The sequence below is a fragment of the Marmota monax genome, unplaced genomic scaffold (assembly GCF_021218885.2).
Source record: "Marmota monax isolate L192 unplaced genomic scaffold, Marmota_monax_Labrador192_F-V1.1 WCK01_AAM20220418_F8-fsc00050, whole genome shotgun sequence".
In the NCBI taxonomy this organism is placed as follows: Eukaryota; Metazoa; Chordata; class Mammalia; order Rodentia; family Sciuridae; genus Marmota; species Marmota monax.
The window spans coordinates 7,658,957-7,682,399 of NW_026694552.1; the positions used below are offsets into that span (position 1 = coordinate 7,658,957).

The 23,443-nt window shown below is 38.8% G+C and overlaps 1 protein-coding gene across 1 annotated transcript in view; it reads right to left on the reverse strand.

Moving 5' to 3' along the window:
• Window positions 1-8,440: 8,440 nt before the first annotated feature.
• The window catches only part of Gucy2f (guanylate cyclase 2F, retinal), a 98,861-nt gene continuing 83,858 nt past the window's right edge, over window positions 8,441-23,443 (reverse strand). Inside the window, 7 exon segments of the mRNA XM_046420812.1 lie at window positions 8,441-8,466; window positions 8,469-8,527; window positions 8,597-8,685; window positions 13,718-13,835; window positions 16,983-17,075; window positions 20,387-20,417; window positions 20,420-20,553. Of these exon segments, the coding sequence (XP_046276768.1) occupies window positions 8,441-8,466; window positions 8,469-8,527; window positions 8,597-8,685; window positions 13,718-13,835; window positions 16,983-17,075; window positions 20,387-20,417; window positions 20,420-20,553 (550 nt within the window).

The following is a 23,443-nucleotide window of genomic DNA, read 5'->3' on the forward strand; positions in this document are numbered from 1 at the left end:
GGTTGGCCTACAGCCAATCCAAATTGGAAAATAGGTAAGGTAGCAAGTATTTTATAAACCACACTAGGAAAAAAACCCTAATAACATACAAAGAACAGACATGTTTCTATGATCTACCTATCAATCATCTTAACCTGAGAAGAAAGCATGAACCAGAAATAGAGTGGGAGAGAATTCTATTGCAGAACCCATTAAGTAAATAGGCTATACTATCAACCAGCCAGATGGGAAATATCCTTGATTAGGTCATCCAGCTTTGGCTGATGAGGAGATTAAAGTAAAATGGTCAAACCATTGTGGCCTCTCTGCTAATTAATGCTTACTCGATTCAACTGAGTGTTTAAGTTACATTCAATTGTTTGATGTCACATAGATGTGACCACCTAGTGAATGAAGTATTACTATTTGGCTGTTTGCCACTTTCCACCCTTGCACGCTGATTCCACATGTATTTAGGAAAAGAACGTGATGAGATGAATAGTTTTGTAATAAAGTTATTTATACTAAAGTCTAAAACAAGGTAGGCAGAAAGGGAGTTCTTAGAACAATACTTCTTGATAGAGTAGCTTTATGTAGTAAACCAATTGTTGCAATGAAGTAGATAGCCATCTGCTATCTCTTCTGCTTTTCTATGCCAAGTGAAATAAAGAACAAGTGGATCAGTGAAAGCTGACCACAATCTAAACATATTCAACCTCTACCACCAAAAATATGAGCAACATTGCCAACAACAAAATAAAAGCAGACTGGATTAATTTAAGAATCAGTTGACTTAAAATATTCCTTGGCTGGGTAGATGATATAATAACATATAATAATCTATGAAGTGAACACAAATAGAAAGGAAAAGAATAGAATAGAGGATATAAAGGGACTTTGAGCAATTCTAACATATTTTGTGCCTTTCTGTGTTTTCTAAATTTTATACAGTGAACATATATTGCTGTTGAGATCTGTAAGAAAAAGACAAATAATCCCTCATGGGCTTGCCACTTTGTTATGTTTGCAAAGTACAATAAAACCTCAAGCAAAATCTGACTTCTAGTTCATTAGCATTTGGCTTTGTTTTCCAATAACCCATTTTAAGAAGAGGCAAATCATAAGAGAAAAAGCAGATACAAGGAATATGATGGAACTAACTCAAATCTCTGTTTGGAAACTTTAAATTGTTTTCTAAATATTTTATCTTATTCAAAGAATATAAGCCATTTAAGAAAACAACCATGAAGTAATTGGTTTGGTCCTTTTAACCACCAACTTCTGCCACCGTGTTGGGCACAACAGACTGAAAAAGAAAAATAAACAGTTGTATTTAATAATCAAGCTATAAGGCTGGGGTTGTGGCTTAGTGGTAGAGTGCTTGCCTAGTACATGTGAGGCACTGGGTTCAATCCTCAGCACCACATAAGAATAAATAAATAGGGTCTGGGGATATAGCTCAATTGGTAAAGTACTTGCTTCACATGCACAAGGTCCTGAGTTCAATCCCCATGAACCACCAAAAAAAAAAAGAGAGAGAAAATAAATAAAATAAAAGTATTATGTATTATGTCTATCTACAAATAAAAAATATTTTTTAAAAATCTAACTATATCCCACTAAGGAAATCCAAAGAGAATAGAGGGTGTTTTTATTCTCAAACACTTAAATAGAAAGGTTAACTGAAGAAAACTTCTTTTTTTTTCAATGCAGAAGGCATTAATGAAAAAGAAAAACTCCAATAATGGATAGAGTGGTTTAACATAGGGGTTCAAGACAAAATTAAGCAAAAGAAGATGTGATCATGAAAGGATTAGTTGGTTAAACAAGAGAAATATCAAGGAGGGAAATAGCAAATAGGTTTAGATACAGAGCTAGAAATCACTCTCATTGCTTCTTATTGCTCAATAAAAGATTTTGACTGAGCAGTGTTTTTTTTTTTTTTTTTTGGAGGCTCAAACCTGGGGCTATAGTTCCTATGGTTAAAGAACTGGACTGTCTGTGAGAATTGTTATCTATGCAGCCCTGTAGCTACATCACCTAACCCCCTCCATTATCCCCAATGACCCTTCCATGTTCATAATAGTGGGTAGTGCTATATCCCCTTGGAGAAGTGAAGGCTCTATTTCTTTAAAATTTTGCACAAGGTCATGCCTCTCTCTAGAAGTTAAGTCTTAACAGGTCAGCTTTTGAATGAGACCTTGACACAAGTAGAGGATATTTTATCTCTCCTTCATCTCTATCAGATTTACCAAAAGAAATTAGAAACTTAGCTCAAGAAAGTTGAAAGGCAACATCAGCCTTTCTGCGTCCTCTTGAACAGCTTTGGCATAGTAAATAAACCATCTGAGGTTGAGGGAAGTTAAGAGATAGTAATACAAGGGTACTTTGAATAAGGGTAGAAGGAAAATTGCTGGTTAAAGCTTTTGACTTCAAGCTCAGATTCAGGTTGAGTTGATAATGGAAAAATTAAATATTGGTGAGAAAGGTATCAAATTATACCTTAGGCTTTTCTTTCTTTAAAAAGGATTGTTCTAAAAGAATTAACTGCTTTACTGGCTGATATGTTTGGGTTCAGCTGCTTTAATAAAGAGATTATTTTTATAATAAGAGGGAGAAAGAGCTTGCTTAACTATTTTAAACATGCCTGTGACTTAAACCTTATTGCTTTGGTCCATGTGACTATGGCAAGCCACTGCCAATAACCCCTTGAACGTGGAATCTGAAAAACTAAAAGCATAAAGTAAAAACAAATGTTGAAAAGGATTTATTTTAGGGGTAAGGATAGGGGGTTGAAAGGCAGGGCAGGAAATAGAAGGAAGGAAAGGACAAGATTTAAAGGGTTGGTTCTATGCTTTTGCATCTTTAGCACTGAAAGTATCTCCTACATTCAATCCATTATGTTCAGATTTTGACCCTGAAATGCAGTGAGATATTCACCTATCAAAGACAATTCAATTTTGTTGCCTAGATTCTCTTTATTTAGATGTGAAAAGAGACTATGACAGTTTTGGAGGATTTTGAAGAATAAGCAGTAAGAAAACAAAGAAACATCTTCTTAGCCCTCAGTTGTCCAAACAACACAATTAACCAGACTCTTTTCCTTCTCCCTATTCCCTATGCATTCCAGCCAACTGAGGTCACAGTGGACTGGGATTCAGATGCATGTTTGCTGGAAGATTTTTTTCCTGGCACTAATCTCATAGTATCTGAGTTATAAATTATGCTCATTAAATACTTTCTAGAGATTCAAGCTAAATGTAAAAGAAAACAAAGTGCCTCCTACTTTTTTTCTGTGAACACAGAGACCTTCTTATCTTAGTCCAAGTTAAGCCTGCTATTTTGGAATGACTAAACTTGGAGGTGGTTCTCTACCCTTCCTTAGGGTTCACATCCATTGCAGTTTACATTCAAATGGAGTTCTTGTTGATAGCTGGATAATGAGCAAAGCTTATGAGCTATGTTACTTCCCAGGAGCCCCCTCACACTGGAATTAGGCTTGAACATCCCTGGAGATAAGTCATCCTTAGAAGTATAGTCATTCACTAATTTCTTGCCCAAGCAGAACAATTCATTGAACTGGAGTGAGCTTCTCCATTGCCTTGCCAAGAGGAAATTCAAATATTGAAGGAAGAAAGAGAAAACAGTGAGCATACCTTCTCCATGCCTTCCTTAGGATTTCAATATGAATGATTCCAAGCCCCTCACCATGACTCTACTCCATGAACAGCTTGCAAATTGCCAAACCTTCCTGGATCATTGAGCAAATAAACATTATTACATTTGTCAGGTTTGCATAATTAGGTGTAGCTATTTACAAGGGTTTCTACAAATTGAACAAAAAAGGAGGCATGTTAATATACAGGTGGTCCTCAACTTACTAATGAGGTGTGTCCTAAAGATTTATAAGTCAATGATTTGGAACTTGGAATGCTTTCTTCCATAGAAACTGCTATATATGCGGTGGTCAGGTTTCTAGCTAGTCCACAAAGGCTGATTTAACCCACATGGAACAGTTATATTAGAATTCTGGTGAGGGTCCTTGGTCCTGAGAACAAAATGACAAGTGTGCTTTCTTCTTGTTTTTTAAGTCTAAGGGAAATTCAAAGAAAATGTTTAAAAGAAGTGGAATCTAACTGACATATTCACCACTGTACTTATTTTTACTCTTCTCCCATATCCCAGGGATCCATTGCTATTGGGTTCACCCAAGCACATACCACTGTAACCTTCTGTTCTTTAGAACCACCAACTTCCTCATTTCTTCCTGTCCTAATCCAAATGAAGCTTCCAAGTTCTCCTGAACAGTTAGTTTAGTTCACCGTCATCAAGATATTGGTGATTAATCACTTTTTACACTCCAAAAGACATATCTATGATTAAAAGAGGTGGCTTGTCAGTCTTAAATTGACTTCAGTTGGTAAAATTTAGGGACAGTAAGCAAATAAAGTGAAAATCAGGTTTGAAAAATGGTGACTATTTGGAGACATGATGTGTGAGCTACTGGGCCAACAGCAGAGCGCTTGCCTAATCAGTTCACCAAAGCTGTGACTCCTTTCCAAGCAGGTTTTCTTCCTCCATGTCTGACCCCACGGGGCTGCCCAAAGATTTTAGTTTTTTTCCTCCAAAGGCTCCCATGATGGTGTCAGCAGCTCAGAGCCATTCACAGGTTTTGTGGGGCTTTGTAAGTTGAGTCAATCCCAATAATAGTTGGCTTATAAATTCACAGAAAGTTGGAAACATTCTGGAATAGCTGATATTTCTGGATAACATTAACATAGGACATATAATGAGAGGTGTCTGAGAGCTCATGGATTTAGGCCAATCCCTCTGAAATTTGTCAAGGGTGCTCGTTTGGGGGATTTTTGTGATTTGCACAGGCCACCAAGGCCATTGTGATCAATTAACATGCTGATTAAAGCACAAGTACTAATGAGGCCAAAATCAGAGGTTGAATCCCCTCTTGGGCCAGCAGCTTCAATGTTTCATATAAACACAGTCCACAGAAGCTGGCTCTCTGTCAAGGTGGTCCAGATGAATGAGTTTGTAAATGGCCTAAGCTACATCCATCTGCATGCCAGGAAAGTACTACCAGCCACAGAGCCAATGATGGTGACTCAGTTACAGCATCTCCTGTAGTAAACTCCAATGTATTCTTCTTTTAAAAAATATAGTTATAGATAGACAGCATGCCTTTATTTGTGTAATTTTTTATGCAGTGCTAAGAATTGAACTCATGCTAGGCAAGCACTCTGCCACTGAACTACAGCCCCGACCTTCCAATACATTCTTAGGAATGGATGCGTTCTTATACAGTATCTTCAATGCCTACACCATCCTGACAAAAGGAAAATCCTCTAAGAGCTTCCAAACTCTTCCATCACACACACACACACACACACACACACACACACACACAGACTGTGTGTCTGTGACTGAAGGTGTCCCTGTGTTTTTCAACCCACAGGAAATAATGTTTCTAGAAGTTGGATGGTCGTGTGTCTCAGCTACTTATCTGCTTATGTTGGTCAACAGGAAAGAACAAAGCCAGATCCCAGGTGGCAGGGTGGCACAGAGTGGTGCCAGAAGCCTTTCTTCCTTTCTGTATACCTGTGATTGTTGCAGAAATGAAGATGTAAAATGAAGTCACAGAGAGTTGATTAAGTCCACAGAGGCTAGTGAGAGAATAGGAAATGTGTGAATGCCTTTGGTAGTTGCTGCTAGTATTGTGATTATTCTGGACCATGATAGAGAACAAAGGAGTAGGAGGTATGAAGATGTCTTGATATTTACTTTAGAATCCTATGATATGTGGATCAAGGATATGTAGAGGAAGAAATGGACTTTAGGGTCAAAGTTTCCATGGAAGAGAGAATAAGCTACAAAGATAAATAAGAGAGTAAATACTGAAAGGAACATCAGAGATGAATCTGCTGAAAGAGAAATTAGAAAAACTACCCCATTCACAATAGCCTGAAAAAAAAAACTGGGAATCAGTCTAACAAAAGAGGTGAAAGACCTCTACAATGAAAACTACAGAACACTAAAGAAAGAAATTGAAGAAAACCTCAGAAGATGAAAAGATCTCTCATGTTCCTAGATAGGCAGAATTAATATTGTCAAAATGGCCATACTACTAAAAGTGTTATACAGATTTATGCAATTCCTATTAAAATCCCAATGACATTCTTCATAGGAATAGAAAAAGCAATCATGAAGTTTATTTGGAAAAATAATAGACCCAGAATAGCTAAAGCAATCCTCAGCAAGAAAAGTGAAGCAAGAGACATCACAATACCAGATCTTAAACTATATTACAGAGCTATAGTAACAAAAATGGCATGGTATTGGCACCAAAATAGACTTGCAGACCAATGGTACAGAATAGAGGACACAAAGACAAACTCACATAAATCCAGTTATCTCATACTAGACAAGGGTGCCAAAAACATTCACTGGAGAAAAGATAGCCTATTCAACAAATGGTGCTGGCAAAACTGGAAATCCATATGTACCAAATTAAAATTAAACCCTTATCTCTCTCCCTGCACAAAAAACAACTCAAAGTGAATCAAAGACTTAGGCACTAGAAGAGAGACCCTGTGCCTCATAGAAGAAAAAATAGTCCCAAATCTTCACCACATTGGCCTAGGATCTGACTTCCCTAACAAGACTCCTAAAGTGCAAGAAGTAAAATTAAGAATCAATAACTGGGATGGATTCAAATTAAAAAGCTTCTTCTCAGCACAGGAAACAATTAATAATGTGAAGCAAGACCCTTTAGATTCAGAGAAAATCTTTACCACATGCACCTCCAATAAAGCATTAATCTCTAAAAGTACTTTAAAAACACCAAAACAAACAAATACAAATAACCCAATCAAAAAATGGGCTAAGCAACTCAACAGACACTTCACAGAAGAAATACAATTGATCAACAAATATATGAAAAAGTGTTCAACATCTCTAGCAATTAGAGAAATGCAAATCAAAACTAAGATTTCATCTCCTATTAGAATGGCAATCATCAAGAATACAGGCAGCAAATAAATTTTGGCGAGGATGTGGTGAAAAAGGTACACTCTTATGTTGTTGGTGAGACTGCAAATTGGTGCAACTATAGAAAGCAGTATGGAGATTCCACAGAAAATTGGGAATGGAACCACCATTTGACCAAGCTATCCCACTCCTTGGTTTATACACAAATAACTTAAAATCAGCATACTACAGTGACGCAGCTACATCAATGTTTACAGTAGCTCAATTCACAATAGCTAGACTATGGAACCAACCTAGGCATCCCTCTATAGATGAATCGATAAAGAAAATGTTTATATATATATATATATATATATATATATATATATACACACACACACACACACACACACACTCAATTGAATCTCAATGGAATATTACTCAGCTTTAAAGAAGATTATGGCATTTGCCAGTAAATGGTTGGAGTTGGAAAATATCATGCTAAGAGAAATCAGCCAATCCCACAAAACCAAAGGCTGAATATTTTCTCTAATATGCGGATGCTAATTCACAATAAGGTGGGGTGCACTAGGAAAGAATAGCATTACCTCAGATTAGGTAGAGGGAAGTGATGGGAAGGAAGGAGAGGGGATGTGGGGATAGAAAAGATAGTAGAATGAAACAGACATTATTACTGTATGTATATGTGACTTCATGATTCTAAAACATATACACTCAGAAAAATGGGAAATTATATCCCATCTATGTATGATATATAAAAGTACATAAATGCATCCTACTGTCATGTATAACTAATTAAACAAATTTAAAAAGTTTTAAAAATATGAGGAGGTGATACTACTTGATAATTAGGTGATTATTGTTGTCTCAGAATCATCTCATCCTAGTATGGGAAGAGGGATGGGGAAAATCATCCTGAATCCAAGTCAGGCTGTCAAAGAGTTGCCAGTCTTTATTTTGGTTGGCAGTACCAACCTTGGAAAGGATCAGGCAGTGTCTCCAGAGGAAATGACATAAGCATCCCCTAAGATGGTCTTGCCAATAGATTGCAGGAAAAGGAGGTAGTCTCAATACCACCGAGTTGCCTAGATAGATAGTGAGTCTCTAAAGACCTGACGTGGCTCACCATGTGGCCCAGATGCTCAGCAATGGGAAAAGCAGGTGCTCTGCCTGAAAACTGGATAACAAGGCCAGTCTTGTTAGCATTCAAATGTGTTATCAGTGCAGAAGGCAAGGGTTTCTCTCTGGCCAGGGCAGCCAACTTCCCTCAGGTGTAGCACACTCTGTAACAGGCCTCCCCAGAACAAGGGTTTTGCCCAACTCAGTGGAGCTTGGAAGTTCACCAGCTCCATCACATTCTGCCAAACAGAGTGAAGGTTGAGACTGGCACATGTGCCAAAGGGAGCCCCAGCTTTGAAAATTTGACAAGCTCCTGTGCTCTGTTTTCCTGCTGGCCATTACCTTATGGCTTGTTTCTCACCAACTGATTTCTGCTTTTCTTCTTTGGAAGGCTGCAATCTCTGATGGTTTCAGGCCATGGCCCACTTGCCTGCAGGGTGAAGAGAGTGTGGCAGACTAGGGAATAGGAAAACTCTGATTAAGTGTGAACTCCACTTACCCATCTCTGCGCACTGGTGGGGGCATAAGGAGAGGCTTCATGAAGTCTTTCTTTCCAACCAACCAGAAGGTCTCCTCTGTGCATTTGCCCTTATTATAGACAAAATGGGGGGGGGGGGGGCATTATATTCAATTTTCCTAAAAAGCCCTTCTGATCAGTAGGGTACAGGCATTCATGTTAGCTCAGAAAATGCCTGTGATTTTCCCTTGTCACCATTCCCTGGAGTTTTCTTTTTCTACATATTTTTCTTACCTATTGCTCAGGCAAGTTCCATAGATTACCATAGAAGCCAGATTAAAAGTGAAAATCATATCAAGCTGTCATTCAGATGTTTTGTCTACCCACCACAGCAGCTCCATCTTTGGGAACACGTGGATGTTTGGTTTCATAGCAACCAAACATCTGGATGCTCCATTGATGATGTAGTTTGACATTTTACCCTGATCTTTTGGTATTAGGCAAGCTATTGTCTACTCTATGTAGAGTATATGCCTTCAGAGTCTACCTTTCTCTGCATCCAGCCATCTGATGGTTTTCACAAAACATACAAAAGGAACAGAAATGGAAAATAGACTGTGCAAAAAACTTGTTTGGTTGCCTTGAGAAGTCTTTATTTCTCTAGTATTCTTTTCTTCCAACTTATGGGATTCTTATGGGTATGACAAGATCACAGGGAGGTTTTCATTAGATACTTATCAGGAATCATAGGTCTGAGGACAGAAAAGGAGAAAAAACCCAAGCTAATCCCCACAGGCCTGCATGATGACATCAGAGGAATCAAATTTTCTCTCTCTATTCTGCCCTCTCCTCTTTCTAGTACACTTTCCTCTTAATGTGCTTTTCTCTCCTCCTTTCAGTTCTCTTTTGATTGTACTCACTTCCTCTAGTCCATAAGAAAAAAAAATGTGTTTACTAAGACTGAGAAAAGTAATGGTACGTGTTTCCAAACCATTAATCTGAAATATGGTCTCACTCTCAGCAGCTCTCATTTGGAACAGTTCTAAATTATTTAACTTAGCAATTTCAATTAGGTTTGCCCCCTGCACACATCAAATCCACTGTTCCCTATTTTACATCACATGTATTCTTCCCTTAATAATAAAGACGATATCCATAATAATAAATGGCACATTTCACTGGAGAATCTCAAAGCATTTTGCAAATATTTGGTTCAAGATTCGGAACAAACCCTCCATAAGAAAACTAGAAAAGAATGTCACTGTAGCCCAATTCCCCTTAACTGGTAACCAACTCACCCTAAACCTCAGATAATAGGGCAAATATATTCAGGACTACTCTGTTTTTAGAAGTGAAAAATCTTGAAAATATACTCCATCACTCATACTTGCATTTATTTTGCCCTTCCTGTACTAGTGCCAGGATTATAGAGATGACCCAGTCCTTAAGCAGCAGACAATAGCATTAAAAAAAACAACTATTGGGCCATCTTTTGGATTCTAAATCCATTAAGTCCAACTCTAAAGCTCTTTCTTTACCTCACAGTACCTAGTAAAGTGTCTTGTACAGACAGTAGCTCAATAAATAATCAGAGTGTTCCATTAACTGGAAATCTCAACCCTTGAACACTTTGAATACTTAAGGATCATAGGACTTCATTTTGGTAAAACACTATTAAAACTCAAATTTGAGTATCCTAACCCCATCCATATTTGACTGTTTGTCTTGAGATCCAGAGGCCACTAGAAAAACATGCCAAATTTCAAGTGAATTTTGTAGATTCCAGGATTATGCAGAGACTTGGATGGGTATCCTGGGACATACTAGGATGCCAAAACTGGTAGTTGCAAAAGATGGGAGTGTTATGGGCTCAGGCAAGCTTCCAAATCAAAGTATTCAGGGGAGCTCTGGGGGCACTCTGAGGTTTTGGAACTCATCCAGGAGAATTCTTAGAATCCTACCTCTCTGTTTACCCACTCCACTTCCATAATTCTTCAGAAGACAGGGAAGAAGGGAAACAAGTGTGGCAACAACTGAAGCCTAAAGCAAACTCTTTGACCCAATATCAGTCCCTGGGCAGTCCCAGAGACCTCCCAAATAATAACAGCTTGTTTTGGCACAACAATTTTAAAAGATTTTGGCTCCTCCTGTCCTATTTAATCCTCAGAAAAATTCTGGAAGGTAGTTTTTATTATTAAACTCATTTTACAAATGGAGGCACTGAGGTTCATGGAGATTGAAAGACTTGTCAATCCACAGGCATAGCTGGAATTTGAATCTAAGCCTACTAGACTTCAAATTTTAAATGTTCTTCCATCCACACCACATAGCTTCTCCAACACACTGAGGTCAAGGGGCAGGTCTAGATGCCAAAAAACAACTGTTGGGAATTTTAAAGGTCATGAGATTAATGGGTTTCCTGATAATCACAGGTCAGAAGAGGCCTCTATGTAGATAAACAGAAGCACAGAGAGGATAAAGTTACTTGTCCAATGTCACACACTGGGTCATTGATAGGGCAAGAATTAGAGACCAGACCTTATGACCTTCATGAATCTGTCAATACAACCTCTTTATTTCTTAGCTCAATTGCTGGTGTGTGTTTGTGTATATGTGTGTGTGTGTGTGTGTGCGCGCACGCGCACGGATGCGCAAGCATGAGGGGGTTGAATAAGGGTGGGGTGGAAGAGAGAGGGAAAAGAAGAAAAATCACAAAATAGTACCAATACTTACAGAACAGGAATGCAAATACTTTTTGTTTTCTAAAGTACTGATGATTGAACTGAAGGGTGTTCTACCACTGACGTACATCCCGGGCCCTTTTTGAGACATGGTCTTGTTAAATTGCCTAGGCTGGCCTCAAACTTGTGATCCTCCTGTGTCAGCTTCCTGAGTAGCTATGGTTAAAAGGCCTCACTGTGGTGAGGTAAATGGTACCAATACAGAAATGGTCTCCTGTCCTCTGCCTTCTTTTCTTTGGGTCTTCTCTTCCTTCCTCTCATTTCCTATAGTACCTATTCTCTTCTTTCAGTATCTTCCTCTCAATCTCTCTTCCCTCTGAGGCCCCTGCTGCCCCAATAACCAATGCCTAATGTGGCAATGAAGAAATGATTCTCCCTCCAACTTGCTGTAGAATGTTCCCAAATTCCCTGGGATGAGGGAAACAGTGAAGCTGCAAAGGACCTTTCTGAAGTAGATCCTGCTTTTGTACTCAAAACTCCCCAAAATGCAAGTACTTATAACTAGAATTTGTGGAGTAATAAAATCATGGGGGGGGGGGGGTCACGTCTTTCCTTTTTCAGCTTCTAAAGTGGCGTTTCTTCAGTTTTTAAATGAAATTTCTGTGTCAAGAAATATAGAGGAAAGTGCTTCAGGAAACCAAGCTATCTTTGTCCTCCTCTGCTAAGAAATGACAGGATGTATAGAGGGATCACTAAAGACTCAGGCAATTTGATTTACTGCCCAAGTAATATCCCTACCCCCATAACCTCACTGTGTGAGTTCTCTGCAGAGGTTGTGGGGTGGGGGAGGTTCTGTTCCTTTGTGATTCATTCCACCTGCTGGAAGATATTAAGAAACTATTAGAAAAGACAAACTAAGACTAGACATAAAAAGGAAGTGATCAACTAGAATCAGGTCTTCCAACATTTAACTTATGAAATCTAGTTACGTGTAAATTACCACCGTTAGGGGAAACAAATTGCATATCACCCAGTTCCTTGCATTTGCTTTTCCCAAGAATAATCACTAAGAAAATCATCTATATGCCATGTGATGTCATGGAAGCAAATCAGACTTTCTGAATTTAGGCCTGATTCTGCTATCAATTGAGTGTGTGACCCTGTTCAAATTGCTTCTCCTCTCTGGGTCTTGATTCTTCATCTGAAAATGAGGGAGTTAGATTATCATATCACTGGGGTCTCTTACAACCAGGTCACCAGGGACCATCCAAAAATACATGAGAAGAATTCAGTGGAAAAGGAAAAAGGAAAGTTATTCCAATCCTGAATCCCAGGTCAAGTGTAGCTCCCAAAGAGACAAAAGATGCTCCAAAATGTTGGTCTTTCATAGGAACTGACTTTGTTCCTCCTGGCCCTTGGAGAAAGACATAAAGCCTCTCTGTAAATAGCCAATGGTGTAAATGAAAAGTCAGAAAGTGCGGACACTGAGTAGGTGAATAGAGTACTCAAACTCTCCAATAGTATTGCTTATTGAACAATGTCCAACACTTCCAAAGAGTAAACAAAATGGGAGTTAGAAAATGAAAATAACAATACAGTTTGTTCAGAAAGCAGAATTCTGGACAGTTTGGAAGAGAAGAAAGTTGCAAATTAGAGTCTGAAAAAAGCAAAGTAGTCTCAATGATCCCTCCCCCAACCATTTAAGCCATATTTTTTACCTATTTCATATAATTTTTATTTACTTATTTATTTACTCATTCATTAATTAATTCATTGTTTTTTAGTTATACATGACAGTAGAATCTATTTTCACATAATTATAAAAGCATGGAATATATCTTGTTCTAATTCAGTCCCTAATACCTCTTCCTCACCACTGCCTACTCCTTTCCCTCTACTGATCTTTCTGCCATTTACCATAGTTATTTTTTAAAATTAATTTCCTGTAGATGATCACAATGGTGAGATTCACTGTGATATATTTATGTAGGTACATAGGAAAGTTAAGTCAGATTCATTTCACTTTCTTTTTCCTATCTTCCCTCCCTCCCCTTCATTCCTCTTTGTCTAATCCACTCAACTTCTATCTGCTTCCCATTGTATGTTAGCATCTGTATATCAGTGAAAACATTCAACCTTTGTTTTGAGGCGATTGTTCAGCTGTATACTTTTTTACATTTTTTTAGTTATAGATGGATACAATATCTTTGTTATATTTATTTATTTTTGTATGTGGTGCTGAGGATCAAACTTGATGCCTCACGCATGTGAGGTGAGCGCTCAACCACTGAGCTACAACCCCAGCCCTGTTTAGCCATATTTTACAGAGGAAAAAAAAACTGAGGCAGATAGAGCTGGAGATTCTGGCTAAATTATAGCTCTGAGTCTCAGACTCTCAGGTAAGCTCTTTCAGCAGACCATGACCTCTCTAGAAGCAGGTGTATCCAAGTGGTTTGGTTCCAAAAACAAAAGAACATTATACCTTGAGCTCTGTTCTTCCCTGAAACTCGACTTCATAGCCCTCACTCAGAGGCTGAAGAATTGAAACAATACTGAGACTGACATGAATATGGTAAGCCATAAAAGAAAGAGAGGCATGACTTTGGCTCCTTTCTTATTGATAAAATCAATGATAAATTCTCAATTTAATAAATGACCCCACTTCAAAGTGTACTAGATCCTAAGCAAAGTCCTGAGAGAGAGAGCTTTTGTTAGGGTTGCACAGGAGGAGGAGGTGGAATGATGGCCTTCTCCCTAGGCCCAAATAAGGCATTAGCTGTAGCACGTATCAACCTCCTAGACACCATCTCAGATGAAAGGCCATGCAATAGAAAGGTGTTAATTTAACTTGAAGATGGAAAGACCAGCAACCACCACTGTGCTCTCAACTGAAACGTGACCTCCTCTGAGGGAATTTTGTCTTCAGTAGGTTCTCTTGCATGCTGCTCCTAGAGCTGAACTTCCAAACTTTATATATTAATGTAATACTACTTAAGAGACAAAAAACTGTATAAAGAGACAAAAGCTCATGCATATTTACAATTATATCTCAATATTTCTGTACTTAAACATCAATGAGATATATCCCAAGACCTCTGTCTTGGATACTGGACATTAACGTCTACTCTTTAGGTGGGTGTCTCTAGCTGTGTACCCACAAGAATGTATTATTTTCCAATAAACATGGGATAAGAACTTTACCTGGGGAACTACCACTTTAAAATAAATTTAGAACCTAAGTGCATAAGTCTAATTCTTTAATGAACAATAATGAACTATAACTATTTCATTATTTTTTTCTGTTTTCTGGTGCTGGATGCTCTTAATCCCTGAGCCACATCCCCAGCCCTATTTTTAATTTTATTTAGAGACAAGGGTTCACTGAGTTGCTTAGCACCTCACTATTGCTGAGGCTGGTTTTGAACTGGTGATCTTCCTGTCTCAGCTTCTTGAGCCGCAGGATTACAGGTGTGTGCCATCATGCCTGTCTGAATAATCTCCTTCTTAACTGGGGTAAGATCCTTAGTCTTCCTGAAAACTGTCACATTATTGAGCTTGGGTCTTAAATAATCCAAAACTTGCTCTCACACATGCTTCAGAACCATTCTTTCAGAAGCTGATTACAATCTGAATGGGAAGGCATGACTGAAAGAACTGCGAGAAATTTTTACCATGTATGTTCATGATGATTTTCCTTCCCTTAACAGCCTAGTACTGTTGTTTACATGTTCCTCATTGACTAATGAGGACCCAATGCCTCTGCTCAAAAGGGGTTGTCCTATTTCTGAAAACCACATGCCTGGCCAGTCTATCTCAGTCCAAACTGTGCCATCACGCTAATATTCCATCTTCAGGGAGCTTTTTAGCAGGGTGATCCTGCTGGTGGAGAAAAAGGGATGGCCAATTCTAACTACCAGTCAGTGATGTGGTAAGGAGAATCACTCCAGGGCTAAGTGACTAGTCACTTCCACCCCAGAATCTCAGTGGATGCAACTGGATAAAAATGAAATATTGGTAAAATTGATTTTCTGTTAATCGACCTGTTACATGTCTTGGTTTCATATTCAATGTGAGGCTTGAGGTTACCTCTTTACAGATGTTCAGTCACTTGTGGAGCTTAATGCCGTATTCAGCTCACAGTCATTAGCTTTCAGAAAAGCACACTAAACAGCTCCTGTAGTGCAGAGATCACATGTGTACGTTTCTTTGTATCCCTCACAATACCTTCTTTGCATAGTCAGTACTTAATAAACACCTGCTGTGAGTGATTTGCTTCATTTTCTTCTTGCCTGTTCACTGGACAAGGTGCTGCTTAAATCTCAAAATTCAATTTCTGCTTTCAACTCTTTATTGGCAATGTGAAATGTGTGGAGTTTTCTGTAGTGCAGACCAGAATATGACTTCAGCCTTCTACAAGCTTACATCAGTCCAGCATACTGTGCCAAATCTGCATTGCGGTTCCATGATCAATTTCACTTCATCTTGGGTTGCACTGCAAGAGCAAAGTCATATGCAAAGTCATATTCACACAGTGGTTCCTGGATGACTACTTCCATGGCCTCTGCCATATCTGTAGAGTTTGAAGACTTTCCCAGATGTCAGAAAATTTATTCTGACAACAGCTTCTAAGTTCCGTGCTGCCTCCTTAATCATGGCTACACAGGATAGATTGACTAAGACTGGACCCATTGTGTAAGCCTGTTTCTGAACATGAGTGATGGGGAGTGGGGTCAGACAGGGCACCACCCACTGTGATATAGGCCACCATATCATCAGGGACTAGTTTGAGTATACTGCCAAAGTTGGGGAAGAGCTTATCTTGCCTAGTAGCTGCCAGAGCCAGGGCTCCTATGGGCTTAAATGGTTTCTTTCTTTTTAACATAAAATCCATGAAAACCGTATATAAAATTTGATGTTGTTCTCTATGCTTTTCCTATAACAGCATGAAAAATTTCTTTGCTCAACCATGATATAGGTAAAAGGTACATTGTGTTTCTGACATTATCTCAGTAGTGGCAGTAAATAATCAAGAAAGGGTAGAGCCAGTATCTTGTCAGCAACAGACAAGTGGGATCATGGTTTACGTAGTTTTATTCTCAAAGAAGGGAAGAAGACGTGGAATCTTTGATATTATGCTTGTTTTGAAGAAGCTAAAGATTTTTTACACAATATAGTTGGAATTAATTATTTCAGAATTCCAAGCTCCTTAGATTAAGGGATTATTGTTAGCTAAATTCTAGGGGTTATTTGATGAAGCCAGAACTCCTGGGGTCCTAACCAGTTCAAAAAGAGGACTAGAGCAGTGAATAGCAGCCAGCTGGGAGGCAGCTGGTTCCAGTGTGTCTTCACAAACTAGCTGAAAAACTGAAAATGTCACTCTCTTACCTAGTTCTTTTCTCAACATGACTCTCCCACACCCACTAGGCTGGCCAATTCTTTCCTTTACCCAAAAGACTTTTTTAAGTTGTTTTGATCAAATTGACTGGCTGTTTCGGTGCCACTTAGCTACAGCTTTATTTCTAGAACAAGAAAGGTACATGTTCAGGCCAACATCACCCCCTACTGGTTTGCTATTAGAGACCAGGAAAATGTGTGATAAATCTTCATCTTCTCAAATTATCTTTTATTTTTCTTTAAAACATTACAAAATCAAGTGCCCTATTCTTCTTATCCTCTCCTGAAAAAGAATCATTTCCCAAAAGTAGATGCTACTATTCCACCCATCCATCCATAGATACTCACATAACCCTGTTGATTCCATCTGAGAAGCTGTGTTCATGGTGTCTCCAAACAAGCAGTTTCTGGGTATAGTGAGACCCGTCACTCCATCAACAACCAGCCTCAAAGAGTAGCAGGAGGAATTACAGTCAAAAGTATGCACTCGATGCTAATGGAAGGGTGAGGAATGTAGTTTTGTGAAAGAATGAAAGTTGCTATCAAATAGCTCTGGGAATCTGAAGAAAGACTTATAATTGAATTAAAAAAAACTCTTTGCTCTATGAGAAAGCAAGTTTATAATGATGCATACATGACTACCTTTCTGATTTATACCTGTAACAGTTGCACCCAAGATGCTTATATCTGTCAACAGGACAAATATGCTTCAACACCAAACCAGAAAAGCCTGCACAGGGACTCAAGATCCAAACGTGTTTATTGCAAGAAAAAAATGTGACTCTCTCTTGTGCCTTAGGGTTGGAAGTATCTCATAGATCTACCTGTGCCTAAAACTCTACTAGGAGAAATATTGTTAACAGAGTTGGAAAATTTGAAAACAAGTAGAACTGACTTTCAATTATCAGTGTTAGGGTATAGAAGAGCACTATGTATAGATAATCCAAGGATATTTTCTATTTGCTCTTTGAAAGATTTTTCTTCTCACATTTTAATATGGCTATAGTAGCTATTCAGGGTAACTGAAATAACTTAGCAGCTATACTGAAAAGTCAGTTCATTAATATCTAGAAATTTCCCAACCTTTACCTTTCTGGTCTCTGCCACTTCTATTTAAATTTTTCAGCATTATATTTTTGATGTTTCCTGAGTTAGAAAATAATTATGTGTTTTGCTTCAAAAGTTTCTTTCCTCTGAGAATAAAAATAAGAAATTTTTTTTAATTCCCATTTTAATTCACTTCTTACTCAATCAGAAACATCCATTGTGCATTGAGCTAGGCATCAAAGGGGAGTACAAAAATGTAATACATAGTCTCAGTTCTCTAGGAGTATTAAAATCTAATTGAAGGAATGAAACTATCAAACAGGAAGCAATTAAGCAACAACACAAGACATGTATGGTTGAAGCAAGATAAATAGTACAGATAGAAGGCTATAACAATTTAGAAAATGTGGAGAGGTGCTTATTAGGACCTGACTCAATCAAGAAGGAGTCAATGGAGAAGGTAAGATTTGATTTGGGTCTTGATGGTGGGTAGAGTTTTGAATAGGCAAAAAGGGACATAAATCAAAGGCTTGAGGTTGGGATTGAGCATGTATGTAATTTGGGGAAGCAGTCTACCAGTTCATGCAGCTGGGGAGAAATTGGAGATAAGATTGTATTAAGGTTGTACAAGATGGAGGACCTTCAATCACTAGAGAATTTTGAACAAGAATTTATATAATAAAAATTATTTTTTCCTTTTTTGTCTCTCAAATCAGTGTATAGAATGCATTGTAAAAGGAAAACCTATTGGCTATTGTAGCAATCCAAGAAGGTGGTACTGGAAAGGTGATGATGGGAAGTAGATGGTCAAAGGGGGTGAGAAAAGGAAGACATTATGAAAGAAGAATCAGCAGACTTGTTGGCTGTCCAATTGATGATCAACAGAAAATTGGCAAGGGCTTATGGATTTATGCTGGCTTGAGGAAAAGATGATTTGGAGTTAAATTTGGAATTAAGTATGTTAAATTTGAAATAATGGCAAATTATCCAAACACAGGTATACTGAGGGGGAGGGTAGAGATAGGAAACTGGAATACAAATGAGAGATGAGTGGTAGTCTTTGAAAGAAAAATACTGAATGCCTCCTATATACTAAGCACTCATGACATAAACATGAGTAATATATAGTTCCTACCTCCAAAGAACTTAAAGTCTAAAAAAAGAAAAGACAAAAAAACAGATTATGCTGATTAATATGAGAAGGATGGATGGAAAGAGGCAAGCTTGGAAGAAAAACGATGTTATTGCAGTAATCCAGACAAGATATGCTGGTGGCTTATATTTGGAAACTGAGAGTCAAGGAGAGGAAAGATAGACCCAATAAATGTTTAAAAGGTAAAATGTTCAAAATTTAGCAATTGGTTAAATGTCAAAGGTCAGAGTAAGGGAGGAGTTATTATGATATTAAAAACCAACTGGAGTAATTGAGTCAATAGTGGTAACACCAACTGAAATAGAGAATTCAGAAAAAGGAGGAAGTTTGTAGAGAAAGGGAATATTTATGTATTAGATATGTTGAGTCAAAGGACCATGTGGAATATTCAGGTGGAAACCTCAGCAGGAAGCTTGATATACAAAGGCTGAAACTTATGGGAGAAGATTGTCCTGAAGATGTGTAATTAAATGCCATCCGCCTACAAGTGGTAGTTAAAACAGACAAGAATGAAATAACCCAGAGTAGTATGGAGAGGGAAAAATAGTGGATCAGGACAGAATCCTGGGGAACACCATTATTTAAGAGACAGAGACAAAAGAAATTATTAGACAGTGGTAGAAAATGAAAGCCAGGTTGGAATGGTAGAATATGAAAGCCTGGCTCCCTGGTTGGACCAGGTTGAGAAATAAATTAGGTGAGAACATGCAATAAAGCTTCTGCAGAAAATGGTAAAAAAAAAAAAAAAAAGAAAGAAAGAAAAGCTAAGAAAACCAGTATACCAAGTGGAAAAGCAACTGTTGGAAAGTGGAGAGCAAATCATGATAGCCAACTGAAAGAAGTTTTAGGGTGGATTGTCATGAATGCCAAATGCTACAGACAGGTAAGAGCAGACAAAGATTGGGGAAAGTGGTGAGGGCTGAAGCCAGATTGCAAAAGGGTTAATGGGGAGTGGATAGCCTCTTCACTATGGCATTGTGTCATTCATTCTTTCAAGAAGTTTGATACAAAGAGATGAAAAGGATGAGGGAAGAAAAGGAGCCTAGAAGAGCAGATCAAAGAGAAAGAGGTGAGGAGTGTGGAGGCTACCAGGAGGGACTAGTAGGTGAGATATCTGTTACATCAAGTGAGATGTCTCTCAATATACCGGAATGTGTGAAGTGAAACAGGAAGGATACAGTGAAGGGGGAGAACTTGAAAATGTCCAAGCAAGAAGGAATGAGTGTGGGGGAAAATACTTCAGGAGTTGAGATATCTATCAATTAAACAAATTATCCTAAATACAGTATACTTGGTGATCTTGTAGCACAGTCAAACAAGGAACCATTGGTTCTAACTCAGAAAGGCAGACTGAAACAGTTTAATAGTGAAAAGAGGGCTGCTGTTCACTGTGGTGCAGGAGCTGGGAAGAAGGTACACTTGGGTAGGCATAAAGGAATTATGCAGCCCTGGACACCTCAATAATTCAGCTGCCAGGAATCAGGGAAGAACTACCTTTTTACCTTCCTTTTCTAGTCTTCCTTAAGGTACATGGGGAATGTTTCATCTTACTTAAACTGGTTGTTGTTACCTGAGTGCAGGCCCATTGAATTTGAACTGGTACTTCTGGCACAGGCTGCATCTTGAAGGTGCCCATGTAGCTCAGGATATCCAGGGACATATTTGCAATCTCAGCTGCATGCCTGCTGCCATTCCTTTTTGGGAGGCCTGACTGAGACCACCATCTAAACACTTCCAATGGTCTCTACCTGGGAATCAGGGAAAGTAGAATTAGCAAGCAATTAACCTCTTTGTGTTTCTTTTGTTTTGTTTTGTTTTCACTGTGTCTGGGATAGGATTGCGGTCACGTGATCTTCTTCTATAGTGAGAAAGTCAGAGGAAGGCTATCAGCAGTTTATGGGTCTAATTGTACATTAGAATCACTTAAGGATTTTTATTTAAAAACTACAGATGTCTGGGCCCCCCACCCAGAGATTCTGAAATAAATGTAGTTATTTCACAGGCTCCTGAATGACCTTAAAGAAATATCAGGCTGCAAGGAATTTGGAGAGAAGGGAAAGGGGATATTTCTAGGACTGTCTGTAGGATGTCCCAGGGGGAGCACCCAAGGAGAAGCTGCCTAAGATACTCCCCCAGCAGGCATATCTGTAGATAACTTTGGGTAAATGAACTAGAGCAGCCTAGGGAAAGGGAGGACAAGGAAGAATCTATTCCCTCTGGTTTCTGTATTACTTCTAAAATATGATGAAATTAGTTTTTCATACTAATTGGGAATAAGAACTGGGCCTTTTCCCACCAGTCACCTCCTTCTTTCTTACTGCTACCTCCATGAGGGGCAGCAATACTGACCCACAACTGATCCACATGGGCCAGTTAGGGATGAACATTTAGAAATAAAAGCAAATTTGTGCTCCTTATCTTCTCCATAGAAGTGTGCTCATTCTTTTGGACAACCAGTAAATTGAAGCTTTTCAGGTAAATTCAAAAGGTGAGTAAGCTGAAAGGCCAGTTGGGCTGGGCTACTACAGGACTGGATCTAGTTACAATCTATGTTTTCCTAGAGGACTACACTTACAGGATGCAATAGTTAAGAGAATGAAACCCTATCATACTGCCTTGACTAGAATCCCAGATTCACCACTTACAAACCTGAGGCAAGTCACTTAATCTGTGTGCTTCAGTATCCTCATCTGTAAAATAGGGATAATGACAACACTGGCCTCATAGTGTTTTCTAAGGACTAAATAGTATGTCAAAACACTTAATGTAAGCTATCACCATCATCATCATCACCAAAAGTCATGTCTTGAAACCAGCCTATGATTAGGCTGCAGAGAAAGAAATTTAGTAATCAGCAATGGGCTCTCATCATGACTTTCTATATAGCCAATAACAATGATCCTTTTCACATCTAGGGCTTTGTCTCTCAGCATGCTTCCATCCAGGGTCTCCATAACCTGGTATGGTTTGAGGAAAGGATTCCTGCCCCCAAATAGGCATGATTGCCTGCATAGAGTTGCATAAATGCTGTATGGGAGTGGAAACTCAGCGGTTGGCAATTACCAGAGCCTGATAGTTGACCCTTTAGCTTTGATGAGTCAGTTACCAGGAAGCCCCAAGGATATTTATGAGGGGACTAGAAGAGCAGGGAGCCTGGGCACTGCTGGGCCTTGGCATGTAGATTTGTATGAGGAATTACAGATTGCATCAGCTAGCATAAGGACACTGAAAGGGAAGGGAAGGTATAGAAAAGGGTCTGATTCAGATGGAGGTGGTGGCAGGAGAACTGAAAGTGAAAACAAATCACCAACTCCATAATTCTGATGTAGCCTTTTCACTTCCCTTTCAGATTATCAAGTGCCAGGGGAGGTGATTCCAATTTTACAGCTAAGGAAAATGAAAATACAAACGGGTTTGGTGATTCACTGCTGGTTCAATTTTTACTTCCTTTGCACAGTGTTGTTTTTAATAAACAGGACTGAAAAATTAGATTCCATTTTTGGATTCATATAGCCCTGCTCTGTCCTGGGAGCAGCCCACTAATTCCATACTGCAGCCAAGTCCAAAAATAATTAATGGTCTCATCTCAAAGACCCCCAACAATTGTCTGAACAGAATCAGCTGGATTGATTAAACTAGTGACTGTGTTACTGCCCACGCTGAATCATCTTTGATTTTAGTTTCAACTGAATTAGCTTTCAGTGATTTGTTTTTCTCTTCAGGCTGCTTGAGTTCAACAAGTTAAGACAGGTAGTCTGATTCCATGGATTTTTTTTCCACCGTGGTTTCCATGTGTGCTTCTTGATTAGCTTGCAGCTCCTGTTGATTGACAGGTATGATGTCTATTTCTGAGCCCTATTTAGATGGTTTGGCCTAGCCCTGAGGCTTTCTACCTGACCTGAAAGGGTCCTGTCTAATCTGAGATAAACACACTGCCCTGTGATTTGAGAGCTGGAACATTTCAGACTACTGTGAAGGATCCAATGAATGGAGCTACTCATTCTCCAGCTCTACCTTGGTTCCTGGGACAGGGGAGCTGTCTAAATTCTGGGAAGCCTGGGGCATCTCTCTCCATCAGTAAGACAAGTATCCATGTTGCAGACAACGTAGAAATATCCCTGCACAGCTATGATACCTTTAGTCATTTTCTGCCTAGAACAAAACAACATATAAAAACAAGGGTAAGGAAACTGCACCAAAATGAATGAATGTTCTGCAACCTTTGACAGAGAAACTGGAAACTTATAGGCTAGGGGAGTGGGAGAAGATAGAATCAGGGACTTACAACCTTACAATTAATCACTTCCCCAGACTTCAGACCAATAGGTAGGCTTTCGGTTACCCTGTAGCAATCCCAAAGTCTTGGGTCTAATAGCTCCCTGGTGTAATGCCAAGTTCCTTCCTGTTTAAAAACAGTACCTAAAGGAAGAGACCAAATTTTCATAGCATATATTAGAACTGCACAAATGTTACCAGGATGAACTGTTGCAGCCATTACTGTGGGCAAAACAACTGTATTTCTGTATCCTCTTCAGTGCCCAGAACAACATTGACTGCACTATGGGAACTCAGCCACTGAAGCACAAGTAGCTCTCAGCCTCAACCTCTTCTTAG